The 15,197-nt window shown below is 40.7% G+C and overlaps 1 protein-coding gene across 1 annotated transcript in view; it reads left to right on the top strand.

Moving 5' to 3' along the window:
• Positions 1–1,406: 1,406 nt before the first annotated feature.
• LOC118421354 (rap guanine nucleotide exchange factor 1-like) overlaps positions 1,407–15,197 on the top strand; it is a gene marked incomplete in the record, with an annotated part of 24,555 nt that continues 10,764 nt past the window's right edge. The window contains 6 exon segments of the mRNA XM_035828614.1: positions 1,407–1,810; positions 6,697–6,881; positions 12,423–12,595; positions 13,366–13,513; positions 13,890–13,981; positions 14,892–15,083. Of these exon segments, the coding sequence (XP_035684507.1) occupies positions 1,708–1,810; positions 6,697–6,881; positions 12,423–12,595; positions 13,366–13,513; positions 13,890–13,981; positions 14,892–15,083 (893 nt within the window).

Raw genomic sequence — 15,197 nt, forward strand, 5'->3', positions numbered from 1 at the left:
TCTAACCCCTTCTAATCAGACCCAACTCTCAGGATTTGAACCAATCAGAAATCCTTGATCCTTGGTCATTGCTAAGTCTGACTCCGCTTAGCTCTGTGGCAAAATTTGCTGAGGAATTCCACTTGTCAATGTTAGAGGTCAAATTCATTCAGTAGCCAGGTTATAAAAATGATGATAAGCAGTCTTATCATCTTCATCGATCATGGATGTCCCTCTGCTTACAAGCCTAGAAAAGTTATTCCTCGAATATAAACCAAGTAAGAATTCATGATGGTGATAATATATACTGTAACTTACTGTGTAAGGTTTACTTGAATTCCAACCAGAAATCCTAGCTTTAGGATCTGCAGCTGTAAAAGAAGAGAGAGTCATGCCTACCTTACTAAGCTTACAGCCCCACTTCACTATCTGATTCCCACCATATCACTTGGTACTGTACACAGAACATGCCAAATTGTGTCCGCCTACACAACAATCTGGCTAATGAAGTACCTACATTACTACTACAATCAGGGGCAGTCATGGTGTCTCTGCTAATGAGCATCTAACACTCAAAGGCTCCCGTCAGATGCACCATTCAATTTTGACAAGGTCTTCATTGCTCCCTTATCTACTTTCTTGTTTTGCCAGGAATAACGCTCAATTTTGTCATCTAACTGGTGTCAAGGCCTAGCTTTGACTCAAATTGGGTGTGTAGGATAAAGTCAACATCCTCTGCATGGCCTGAAGTGGCACAGTTTTGACCAGACAACAGCTCCCCCTAGTGACTGACTAGAGTCTGTGCACCCATCCCTCCAGACACACATGTACACATCCATGTATGCACTGGTCATAACAGTGTGATTGTCTAAAATGGCAGCAGTAAAGCTATTCCTGGATGGTTTGACCCTCAGGCTGACCACCATGTCCAAGGCCAGAAGTGAAGCTTAATTTTAATCAGCCCTGACTGTGAATACAGATTACATTGGAAGATACAGTATTTGTCAATTTTGAATTTTTGGCCACAAATGGAGTTATACCTCCAGACTTAGCTTGTGATCCAGACCTGCGTTTGCTTCAATACCACAGTGACTATACCACTACATTCCCCTTTGTCTTCAGACTGAATCAGAGTGCCCAATGATTGACACAAAGGCTGGTATCTCTAAAGGTAATATTCCATCAAATGTCAGACAAGATAAAGTCTGCTGATATTAAGCAAAGATTTGGTGCTGTAATAATCATGATATTATGACATGTTGTATATTAGAATAGACACTGTTGTGTGCAGTTAATGGAAGAAAAACATGACTAACCCCTCTCCCATATACAGAGTAAACTCCTCAAAATAGCCCAGTGCTCAGCGACTAGAATGTCGGCGGTATGCAGAGTTATGCACCCCGGCTCCGACACTGGACCGAAGTGGCACATACACCGCCCAATCCACCACACGTACCAGCATATCCCCTGTTTTTCATCTGTGCTCCCATTCCCACATATGGAATGGCTGGGGATTGATTTTTTGGGAGCGCTGAGTAATTTCACCTCACTGTAGATTCACAAGCAATTATGTATGGGCAGAGCGCTGTAGTACCTTTCCACGGGCATGCAATTCAAATGTGCCGGACGACCCTATCGTGGATTCACGCAGGCCATAACTCATAACTGACATAGGTTGAACTGAGATAGCAGTATTTTTAGCCGTACACTGGACCTTGGGGATTGAAAATGTCGTGGTTTTGTGTTGCAAACGACCCGGACTACTATAGCTTGGACTGCTGTAAGTATCGCTGCCCATCCGTCCCCCACGCCGTGTGCGTGCATCAGAAAGGTCGGACAGTTTCTGTGTACATGTACATTCCTAGCATGTGCGATGTTTTCCCATCCTTGCTGTACATGTGTAAAGGACAAGACATCCTATGTGTTTTACGAGGGGGAGGGGCATTGATTTGTTTTCGCTGTTTGTCTGTTGGTTCAGGATGACGTGTGACTAAACTGGTCACTTGATGTAATGTGGTCAACTGTGGGAAAGTGACCAATGTGATGACCAGGCTGCTTTAGGACCCATTATTCATCCTGGAATGTAAACAGCTCAATTGGCCAAAGCACGCACCAGTCATTGTTTATTGCCCCTGCTGTTTATTGCCCTCTTGTTATCAAAAGCAGACCGTATTCCACAGGATAGGCTTCACAGCAGTACTGCCATGAATGCTACTTTCATTTTAAATGGTACAAATGTTTTCCACCGCCAGTACTCATAACCTATTTAGTAGTTACAAAGGTTACTGTCCTCATCCTTCTTACTACGATGCCATCTGTGTGACACTGTCATTGCTGCCCTTGGATTCATACCATATTCTCATGAATTGTCTGGCTACTGGCTGTCTGCAAATTGCTTTACAATTGTACAACACATATTTGCTTTGTCATAATTTACTCTCATATCATAAGGCCATCAGTGTTTTATCAATATCATTTGCTATTCCTATATGTGAAAATCGCTTATAATATCAACTGACTGTTTGGATACTATTGTAATGTTATACAAATGTAGTTCCAATTTTTCATTTGGAATATTGTTGTCCTTGCTTGGTTTATAGCATCATTCATTCATTGAACTACAATGTTGACCATGGTGTTTCAAGTTTTGTCTTGCCTTGTAATGCACAAAGTCACTTGTCCCAATGAGGAACTGCCTTGGTTATCCTTACTGATGCACTAGTAACGTTATATTGTATCCTGACGTTATGGAAATTTCCAAAATGACGATTACCTAGCCTTATTTCTGCTTACAATACATGCTGTATGTATGCCCAATCAGGACCCAACATGCTAAAGGTCATGCATTGTGCAATGTTTGTTGTGACCTTCAACATTCTTTTCCTGTCTTCCATAGTTTCAATCATAACCAAGACTATCCTCAATGCCTTTTCGGATGGTTATTCATCCCCATATAAACTAAGAAGGTCATAATATTCCTTTTTTAACCTCCTTGCATAAACATAAGTCATTCTACTATTAACACAAGTACAGTACTAGTACTTTCCATGTTAATCAGCAAGGAGAGGAGGTGTCTATATTCAATGACCACCTGGTGGGGTGTTTATTATTGGGGTGCCAAATATGGAAGGGTGCAATATTGCCGCCTGTCATGGGTCATTCCTATGCAATTAGCCAGAGTAATGAGTTTTTTCCACTTCAAGAGGCAAGAAGCCCCACTTGGAATAAAACTTGCATGGGGTACCTTTAAAACAACATTGTAGGGAGATAGCTTTCACCTGTGTAAATGACATTCGCACTCAGATATTGTTAATGCAATTAGTCCACTGAACTGTAACCATTTGAAATAAAAGATAATGTTTTTTTACACCATGTTGATACTTAAATTTGTAATCATACCCTGGGAACTTGTGAAATTGCTTTGGCCATGCTCTACCTATTGATGTCAAGGATTTGTCCAGTAAGGGTTATTTTTATCAACCAAGGACCAAAATAATTACAGTGTTTAGATTGTGAGGTAACACAAACTTGTTACAATTTTGTTACTGCTAAGTCAGGCATTCAGCTTGGGGTTACTGTAGGTCATGACAAAATGTGCCTGTAAGTTTTGTTGCTTTCTTTCATCATGTACAGTACACATGCCATTCAGAAGTTGGTTGTTGTTTTATTACACAGCCACACAGACAGTATTTTCTCACCAACATTTTTGCATTTGCTACTTCTTGCCAAAGGGTGTCATAAGATCAGTCCCAAATTGTGATATATAAAATTATAAAAAGTATATCATGTAAAACCTGTACTAACTTCAAGTTGCCCCAAGTGGCCAAAGGTGCGAAAATTCAATAAGCAAGAGCAAAGTAGGTTGCCATCCTTTACAGATGTCCCAATGACAGGTATTATTATAGTCCCTGAATAATTGAGAAGACCTTACTGGCAGCAAGCTGATGCTGAAAGTACCTAATCTGGTGACATACTGACATCATTACTACCTTTGGTTTCTCAGCCAGGTTCTGGGTTGTCTACAATATTCCTATAAGCAAACCTAGATACATGTAGCATCTTATGAACAGGATTTGGAAAAATGTAACACTCTTTTACCTTCAATCCAGAAACGTTTTCTGCATACTGCAGGTTTTAGGGTGGTGTTTCGAGCCCTGTTTAGCCTTGTTTAGGTCGGTGTATTGACATTTCAAGCAATGTCAATAATTAGGAAAACCTTCCGAGCTGAAAATTGGTTCATGTTGGAGTAAATGAGACATTGATCAAGGTACTAGTATTCAATTTGTAAAAGAGTTGACCCATATTGCCTAGTACCCAGCACTGTTATGTACATGTAGCCTATAGGGCCCAACTCTGATCAGGGCTTGATAGAAGACAAAGAACCTTGGTCATAGCTAACAATGCAAACCTGCAGATCAGAACTACTGTAGTAGCACAATTAGTAATACAGGATTCATACATCCACATGTTAGCATGAAAATACAACGCATAGCTGAGGTATTAGCTAAATGAATTGTTAATAGTACCACTGAATATTGCTTTTAGCATTTTATGATAAAACCAAGACTACCACTATTAGCCATGTTTGGTGAATAACCCTGTAAAATAGGTTCAATATCTGATATCATGATTACAAATTCTTTGTTGATTAACTATAGGAAAGGTCAGTTTGATGGATATTTGTATAAAAATTTCCTATTCTGTATTGCATCATTGCTATGACTCATTTTTATTTTACATTAAAAGAAAATTATATTACGACAACTCAGACATGTCATCATATTTTAGGTAATACATGCAAATAACTCATTAAAAATACCTCATAAAACACTCATATTGAGCTAATACTCCCATAGGAATAGTCTTAACATAATTTAATCTTTGGTGGCAGCCATCACGTCATTAAAAAGACATTTATAGAAGTACAAATAACATCCACCTGATGTGTAGACTCTTCAATGGTATACAGATATCTCATTGATATAAGTAAAATAGTTGATGAACTCCATCATACTGACCAGATACAAACATTCAAGTTGTATTTTGGTCAGAAGAGTAGGCGTAACGTAATAATGCATAATATTTGATAAGGGCATTTTCAGACCCTACCCCAGATGCCAGGCTACAATTGGTTTTGTCCTGTTATCTATATTCAAATAAGTCCAATAGAACCATGTAAAAATATACTTTTATTACCTTCGCCGGGAAGGTTATATTTTGGGTAACGTTTGTTTGTTTGTATGTGTGTATGTGTGTATGTATGTATGTATGTATGTATGTAGAAGACCAGCATAACTCAAGAACGCCTGAATGGATTGTATTGATATGTGGTATGTGGGTAGGTCTTGAGACCTGGAAATGATTAGATTTTGGCCCTCCTAGTTTTGGTATAAGTTGTGTATTTTTCATGCAGGGTAAATGTAACCTGGTACAAATGAAGGGCAGAAGGTAAACCCCTGGCCCAGATTACATTACATGCACTGTTTATATTGTATTGTCTTACACCCATGTACATGTATATGCACAGTCAATCCCATTGGAAACCTGGTCAAATCCTTCATTTCTTGGGTCATACAAGTTGTACATGTATTTTTTGGATGGTAAATGTATACTAAGTTAACTTGTGTGAAGGGCAAAGGCTGGACCAATCCCTATTCTCTTCCAGACTGACTACACTGGATATTAAAGGGCGAATAATTTGCTGGGGGAGTTTTGCTATCAGAGGAGTTGGTCAACCCTAGAGGGGAAACTGACTCCTCTGGACAATTTCCCGATTTTACGGAATTAAGATCCCCACACCCCCATAGAAAGGCCTGGTGGAGGCTTGACCAACCCCCGCCCCAGCTGTCAGGGAGCCATAAGATTAATGCCTCTTAGCTGATGTCAGTAAACATGACTCATGGATGGATCCATAATTAGGAGGATGAGGACATGGTGTTTATATATGGGAGCTGTGGGCACAAGTGTTAGACAGTGGTTGATATTCAGTGGGAAGGGAAGGTAGCACAGGGCTGAAGGGAGCATGCGGTGGATAGCTGGACTGAGGGTTAAAGATACAGGTACAGGTGCATGAGATAGTACTGGTATTCTCTTGTCTAATCCTTGAAAGAGATATTATTCAAGAATACACTTGTTATTGTTACCATAAATTGTAAATGGCCAATTCTATTCTACATTGTTATCTGTAAAAAAAAAAAAAAAGAAGTGAGTACCACTTGAAGATTGGACTGGAATGCTGTCCATTGATTTCAGACTATATCTTATTTGACTTTATGGCATTTTTGGTTGGTACATGATTATAATTGTTAATATCTTTGTAATTGTTTCATTGAAATTTGGCTCTTTCAAAATAAGTTATTGTCCTGAACATGTTTCTCTGTTTCTCAAATGGTGTAAACTCAAACATGTCATAATTAATGTGACAACTTTGGTACGAAAACAATCTTGACACATTTGAGAAGCCTTTCATAACTAAGGATATATTGCCAGTAATAGCATGATAAATGTTAACTTTATATCCTTTATGGTGGATACATATATAATTTTGATCTTTGTAATTGGTTCATTGAATGTCCGGAAAATGTTTTTCTAAATGATGTTTCAAATGGTATGGTACTAAAACAATCTTGACACATTTGAGAAGCCTTTCATAACTGATGATACATTGTCATTGATAGCATGATACATACATATTTACAGTCATGTTGTATTTTCCAGACTCCCCCCAAGGCCAACAGTCCACGCTGGGGAACAAGATCCGCAGTGGTGTGGGGAAGGGGGTGGAGGCCATCCAGCGGAAGATCACCCTGAGCAAGTCCCAGTCCAGCCTGGGGAAGCTGCATGTCCGCCGCAAGAGCAGCGACGAGGGCAGCGATGGGACACAGAAACCACAGGTGGAGAAGGTAGGGCGATGTTTACATGGATGCAGATATGCAGTCAGATATATGCTAAAATGTTGATTGTATTGCTACCCACATGGCCGGTGAGGCTTTGGGACTGGTGAGGTGAGGTGAGGTGATATGCTAAAACACAAGTGAAGATTGGTAGTATCATACAGTACTGGATAGCAATTAGCTTTGCAAGCAACTATAGAATATTGCTCTCACTATTTAGTAGTATATATGAAGATAACAGAAAATTTACTTATTCTAAATGACATTAGCTGCGGTCTGCTTAGGAAAAAACACATTAGTGATTAGAAAAGTTGCAAAGAATGGCTTCTCCCAGAGTAATTACTTGATAATAACAAAGGATACATGTAATGATGTATACAGGTATGATGCCCTGGGTCGGACTTCTTATTGAGATTTTCCTTCTGAAAATACCGCCAAAATGTTCAGTGGTTGAGTATGTGTATTGTTCCATATGTTGACCAGATAAAAGCAAAGGAAACATTCCATAAGGCTCAGACTCCACTCAGGAGGTCCTGACTATCCACTTGTACTAACAAGCCAGCCTGTCTCCTCCCCCCTTGATAGCTGTGCCCCCTTACACATACATGTGCCTCCTACACACACACATGCAGTCTCCAAAGCTGTTTCCAATTTCCCAAAGGCCTGTATGATCATCTGTTATTGATTAGATTTGCATTTTATAGCATAGAGAGAATATGCAGAGTCTGCAAATATGAATCTTTTTAGGTATAGAAATGATTTGATTAAAGGAATATTCAGTATTTGTATTTGTTGGGCCTTCATTTTGTTTTATCAGCACTTTCATCTCTCCTGTCCTTGATATTATATTACTGCACTAATTTACACCAGTGGAGTAGGGGTGATTTTTTAAGCATGATAGGAATATCAATCTGTAAAAAATAGAAATAGATTGGTGGTCAAAGAAAGTCATGAGATTTCCAGGAACCCCTTTATCTCCTTCAGATCCATGCATCTCTGGTTTTATGCTCCATCCAGATCTCAGACTATTATCACATGATTAGGCTGACCATTTGCACAACTCCATCTATATCTGGAGATCCCACATTCCTTGGAAACTTATCTTAGCCCTTGCTGGCTTATTGGCTTCCAAATAAGAAGTCTGTGGATTTTGCAAAGAGTTTTCTTCTCAGTGGTTTGCGAATTGTAGAAGAGGGGGTTTCACTTGTCCATCAGGTATTCTGTAAACCCATTACACAACCTCCTTCACCATTTAACTTCCCATTCCCCTGGGGCCCCATCTGTTCCTGATTTCTGCCCCTGTCCCAAGTTATCCTTGGATTTTCTGGTTTCCTGACCTCAAAACCACATGAGGGCCCCCCAAAAAATACTGCCATTGTTCTGTGAAATTAACTGTAGTGGCACTTTGTTATGTCAGGTTAAATGGGTGGTAACCTATTAAGGTGAAAGTAAAATATAATCTATTAAGGTTTAGGTAACAGGCTTTATGTCTTTTGTACTGCTGTGGTGTACTGACATGTTGAAATATCACACAACTGAGGATAGAGAAAGTGAAAATTGACACATAGTGACACACCATTGTTAGCTTTGCATCAGTCCAAAATTGTGTTGTTTTATTTACTCATATTTCTATAACCATAATGCATAACAGTTTTAATTGTACACTTGGATAGTTGGGTAATATTTTTCCACTCCATTAGATATAATCAGGGGTTTGAAAGAGATAGATAATGAGTATGCTGGAATGACTAATATGGCGATTTACGATGTTAATTTTCAATGGCAAAAACAAGGATTTGACCTAAGACTTAACAAAATTTTGGAGTCAGAGAGTGGTACGTAATAATTTTGTCATTCACTTTTCTAATAGTTTTTTGATTCAAAGACAAGACGTATTTCTTAACTGACGAACCATCATTCTGGATGAAAAATTTTGTTGTATTAGACTTTGATGCAGTTCTAACCACAGGAAACCTTGCCATGCAAATGGACTATTGAACCATCATTTGTTTTAGTCCTGCCCACTGTGAACACATGGTCTCCATCAAGTCTAACTAAACAGGGCCCCTCCCCTCTTCCAGCAATACATATGCAGTAGTTACATAATTGAAACCTGCATTTTTTGCCACTTTGCATGGACTGGAGGAGTCCTGACAGGAAGGGTACTAATTCTCGCCTGATTGAAGGTCAGAGGTCAGCAGGAAGTACATTTATAGTTTTCAAAGACCCAGAGAGCTTCCTCCTCTCAGAGTTGACTACCAGGAGCCGGTCATTTTGTCAGTTGAGTTGGCAGTTCTGAAATGTTTCTCCATGGAGTTCTGGAGTAAGTTTCCGCAGCCTGCCAGCACCCCGAACACTAGAACCTTCACCAGGAGGAGACGGAGTGGGAGGGGGTCGGACCCGTTTCTGGAGCTGCAGCGTGATGTGCAGACCCAGTACAGGAGACGCTCCATGGGCTGCTCTCCCAGCGAGACTTCCAACAGCAAACAACTCTTCATGCTGGCAGAGAAGAGTCTGGTGGCATACAGACTGGCCAGGCTGTCCATTTCAAGCCAGGTTTTGTGTTTTGTTGTGTTGTTGTTGTTTTTGAAAGGTCGTGTAGGTGTAATGCAGAGTGATGGGAGTTAATGAAGGTTGCAGGGACCGTTGGATCATGTGTCAGCTTTCCCTTCCTCCTAGCCTGGTTACCAAACCCCAGCCCGATCTCAAGTATCTATCGTGCTACCTTCCTCCTGGCCCCGAGCGGTAACTGTAAAGTCAGATTAGCTCAGATCTTACATCCTTCTTTTCCTAGGTCAGTTTACATAATCCCATAAGCTACATCTTTGCTACCTTCCTGAAAACTTGGCACTGTAGGTTTCTCAATTCTTTACCCATCCATTCTATTTACCAGTAACCTGATCCATGACTGCGGTTAAAGATTTTAAGAGATACACTAAAACCTTGTTGTTTACATTGTGAAGTATAGGTACCAATATGCTTAATTCAATAATTGACACCAAAACGTCTGGCCTGTATTAAGTTTCACGCCCCTTGCTCTATTACATCATCTACTCTAGAGTAATGGCCTTTGCTGCTTCATCAGTCTATCCAAATATGCCCTTTTTTCGATGAATCACGAGAGCTTTGAACAGAAATGGAAGTAACAGTCAACATGCATGAGACAGCATGGACCAGTGCCAAAGTCTCAGTTACAGCTTCAGAGTGCAGCAAGTCTGTTCCTGCTGATACTATCTCACAGACAGGACTTGGTGGAGTCAGATGCTACAGATTGTACCAATCCTGTGTTGTTTGCTACATGTCATGTCTAAAAGCTGGGGGCTTGCTTCCACCCTAAATACAAGCCATTATGTTTCCCTTACTGGAGTTGTTTTGTAGGGAAACTGTTTGATGTTTGAATGTTTCCAAACCAAACTTTAGGAGTCCCCCAAGGCTGGTGCATGATGAGTCCCTGATGTCAGAGTCTGTCACTGAACATTTTGGTAACATGGTGTTTACATGGGTTAAGTCAACTTTAGTATGGTACATTTTGTAATATACATGTAGCTACATTGATATAAGAAGGAGAACAGCTTAGGCATAGGAACATAGATATTGTGTTTCCGATTACGGTACTAAAAAAAAACATTTTCAGTTATTGGATCAAAAATTTTATGTCCCAGGCCAACAGTCAACATATGCCACCCGCATACAGCCTGAGGGTAAGCATGTTTTTGATAGGGTCTGATAATAAATGGTTAAGCAGGTTTACCGTTAAGTCTACAGGAAGATTTCCCTTTTTTCTGCCAGAAGATACCAAAATGCAACTGATGCAGGAAATCGCAGTTTGTGTGCAAGATAACACTTCCTTGTGATTTCCCGAGCATTCAAATCTTGAAGTAGACTATGTCCTTCCAAGTATCAGTAAAAAGAGTTCTCATCTTGAGCCAAACATTTGACATTCAGATCTCTCTGGGTGCCTTCCCTTGCCTGTCTGTGTAAATATCAGGTCCTCTTAGCTGTGGTTTCCTCTACAGGAACAGGATACACAGTGAGGAAACAGCTCCACTGAGTTGTTGTCATGCATAGAATGATTAGAAAAACCGAAGCTCTGAACTCGCCAAAACTGGAGTATCATAGGTTTTCTTAATATCAGATGCCTGTTCTGCTATAGTTTGAAATTGCCTCAACCCAAAAATAGAACATTATATTTCAACATCTTCACACAAGATGGTACCAAAACCAGGAAAGGAAACAACAAGTCACGACCTTGGCAAGTTTTCAGCTCAAGGTGATTCAGCTGTAAGTAGTGATGCTCCAAACCCAAGACATTGAAGACAATGACTACATTGTCCCAAGTGCCTTCTATATTTATGTTACTGTCCACCTAAAGCAGGAAACCCAAGAACAAGGTCAAAAGGATTGGCCGTTGAATAGCTTGGTATTTTTAGGTTATCCATAACATGTGAATAAAATTTCCTTTAGTGAATAGCAGTTCTCATTGCACGTCCCAGCTTTGATGTAGATGGCCCAGTCCACATGTACTTGCCAGACAACCCTGTGTGCCCTAGGGAGTTCATGTTGACCCAGTCCCACACAAGGTGCTACAGACGCTCAGCATAAACACTGGCGCAGCCTTGAACCACCTCAGCTGGCTTGTTGTAGGCGGAGCCGCTGTAGGATGCTACCACTTCAAAGCCCCACTTTGAAGATGCGGCATTGAACTCTGAACTCCTGCTAGAGGTTGATGTTGCCAAAGCTAACAGTGGGCTCAGACTTTCACATAACAAAGTTAACATCTATACAAACACGTCTCAGGGGCAGGTTGTGGTGCAAGTTATGTCAAAGGGTTGCATAAATACAGAGAAAACCTGAGTAAATATGATAGCTCTTCACCCCTTTGTTCCTGAAACTAAAAAAGCACTTAATCTTAACGTAACTTTGACCTTAGTGGGGTATAAACCTGGTTACCAGCTGTTTTCAGGTCTTCTGTGTAGTACGGCTGGTCAATAATATGGTTATGGTTGCCAAACCTAAAGGCTTCCCTCTGCTTTTATGTCATTTGTGTTTCCTGTGCTATTCCACTCACCAAGTTTCCATTGTTTATACATTGCAAGTAATAGATAGTTGGTGAGTTGGATAGCACATTCATGCTGTAAGATTAGGCCAGCTGTGTGCAAAAAGTTAGAAGGACATTAAGTTTAACCATCATGCGTTAAAAAGCCTTGCCATTGTCAAAGTTATAATATTTTTTAGGAGATCCTAATGTGAAAATTCGACATGCCTTCCTATCTGTACAACTACATATACAGCAGAGATGAGTCTGAGCCTAAATATGTCTGAAGAGTGCCTACCAGGAGGGATTTCAACTGATGTGGACATGAGTCAGAAAACTGGAAGAAGCCGATGAAAAGTAACCCGAATTTTCCAGGATGAAAACATTTCCCTAAAAATTGGCAGCTGCTACAAACCCTTGCCAATTGAGAGAGTAGTTGGCCCACCCAATAAAAAAGATTAAAAGATAAAGTAACTGTAACCTATAGCTGACAAGTCTCTTCCCATATTTTCCAGGATGTGGACAAGTTGCACCTCTCCCAGAAAGTGGTCATCAACGCCCTGACGTACCTGGAGGCTGTGGTGGACAAGAACATCCTGGAGAACGTGCCGGCAACGGCTAGCGAGGTGCTGCAGACGGTCATGGAGCTGTACAGCACACTCAACTCATGTCTCATCAAGGAACAAAGGTAGGAATCACTACAGTAGGGACTGTACAGCACACTCAACTCATGTCTCATCAAGGAACAAAGGTAGGAATCACTACAGTAGGGACTGTACAGCACACTCAACTCATGTCTCATCAAGGAACAAAGGTAGGAATCACTACAGTAGGAACTGTACAGCACACTCAACTCATGTCTCATCAAGGAACAAAGGTAGGAACTGTACAGCACACTCAACTCTTGTCTCATCAAGGAACAAAGGTAGAAATACCTACCTTAGGTTGTGTGATTTCCTGAAAGATGTACAACTTTTTCTTGCACTTCTGAACGCCTTTGAAGTTTTGTTTGTATCGTGTTGGATATCTTTCCAATCATTCCGATAACTGTGTGTTTCACTTGGTGTTTCCTACCTCTCCTTAAAAACGACAAGAGCAAAAATTTGTCTTTGGATAGGGTTGTGTGTCATTTTTACCAGACTACGGTAAGAAATGTTGGAGAGATACAGATACAGCCATCCCACCTGTTTAAGTCCCATCTTGCTCGTGTTGTGCCAAAGCCACGAGTGTACCAGATTCTGGTCAAGCTGATCAATGTCATGACTGTTCATGTTCCCGGTTCTGTGACTACAAGATCCGGAATGAATACCATAATGTACATGTTTTATTTTCAGTTCTGTGATTATGTCGTGCCATAACCAAGTGTACCATACCTTTCCCCCCACAGTTCTGTGATCATGTCGTGCCATAACCAAGTGTACCAGAGATATAAAGAGTACATATCTTTCCCCCCCACAGTTCTGTGATCATGTCGTGCCATAACCAAGTGTACCAGAGCCTGGCCAACCTGATACGCTGGTCCGACCAGGTGCTGCTGGAGGAGGGGGAGATCTCCAACAAGGAGGCCGCCAACGAGGTCATCCATGCAGTCGTGGATGGAGTCAAGGTAAAAATAGAGCTCTGTAACGTTTGGTTTGTAGTTGATGTGAAAGGATAAGAAGAACACAACCTGAAGATGTGATGAAGATTATTATTATTGGAGTGTTCGGGTCTTGAGATGTTGATTTTTATATTGTGGTTGTATAAAATGGGTCCAACCCATTAAATCTGGTATATAGGCTCTAAACAACTTTTCAAGTACAAAAGTTTAAAAGTACAGTTGAAAATTTAGTTCATTCATATAAGGAAAGTGTGGGGGAAAACAGTTTTCAGAAATTATTCTTTAAACAGTAAAATGCAGAAAAGGAATTAAAAACCCATAAAGTGACTAATGAAATCATTTTGATCTGACAGTCAATTTCAAATTTTGCCCCACTTTACAGGAACTGGTACAGTTGTCTATCGAGAGATTACAGGACAAGTCCATGCCCCGCTCCAGATCAACAACAGAAGTTTCTCCCACCAAGGCTATCAGGTGAGTCAAGTACCACTCATCTGCTGGTGACTTTGTGTAGGAATTCCTACAGTATATGAGTCATCCTACAGCAAAATGCCTCTCAGTGGTGTTCCATTGTGCAGGAAATCTGGAAAAGTCACTTAGTCTAGGGGAGGGAGTTGTTTTCCGGAGCTGCGCAGAAAGTGCCCAGTGCCTACCCTTAGCCTGTTTCTTTTAGATAATTTTTTTCCCTTGGCAAATTTCGATCACAAAGGTCTATATTTCTGCAAGAGTGACTGAAGCATGTATATTTTTAAAATCTTGCCAAAAATTGTGACCTTTGGCATGCTTTGACCTATGAGTGACCTTCATATTCGAGACTGGCACATGGACTGATCCATTAGGGGAGGGGGTGCAATCCTGACATCATGACAATCATCTGGCTGTAGCTCGTTAAAATGCCGGAGTTGAACTCGGGCTTTTTGAACCAAAACAAACCTAACAAATCCAGCTTTGCAGTGGGGGTAAAGACTTGAGGTTTGAAATGTAGGTAAATGTATTTTTAAGTGATTGTTTGACATGGCTTAACCATGTAGGGAATGGGCAATTCGATTTAGCAGCCCCTCCCCTCTAAGTAGGAAGAAGACTTGGCTGTATACCAAGTATACTTCCGTAATTACTTCTTATGGAATCACAGATTTTGGGGATGTGAATCCTAAACCTGCAGGAAAAGGGAAGTTTTTTTAGCATTACCAAGGTGATGGCATACAGATTTCACTTGTGAAACACTTAAGTTGCTATTTCATCTTTTTTTTTTACATTTTCGATGAAAGATGACAATGCAGAAGTGTAGTATGCTACGCAACTCTACATACAAGATATTGCTGTCATCAAAAATTTGAATGTCTATGGTTGATGCCTTACCTAATAATGTACATGCTACTCCCAGTCCCAATGGCCATAGGTCCTCACTAGGAGAAATCCCGCTGAGCCCTCGCGAGAAAGAGATCGTGCAACAGACCTCTCCCATCGCCAGGTCGACAGAAAGCTTGATGTCGACCAGCTCCTCCGAAACATCGGGGGATGAACCGCCACCGAAGCCAGCTTTGCCACGGGACAGGGTCTTAATCAATGTGGACAGGTCAGTCATGTTGGAGTACTGTTGGAGTACTGTTGGAGGTGTATTGTTTCCTGGAGAGGTGGGAAACAATGGCAACAATACCAAAACTGTAATGATTTTGAGAAATCTGAACAG

This window comes from Branchiostoma floridae, chromosome 8 (genome assembly GCF_000003815.2).
Source record: "Branchiostoma floridae strain S238N-H82 chromosome 8, Bfl_VNyyK, whole genome shotgun sequence".
Lineage (NCBI taxonomy): Eukaryota > Metazoa > Chordata > Leptocardii > Amphioxiformes > Branchiostomatidae > Branchiostoma > Branchiostoma floridae.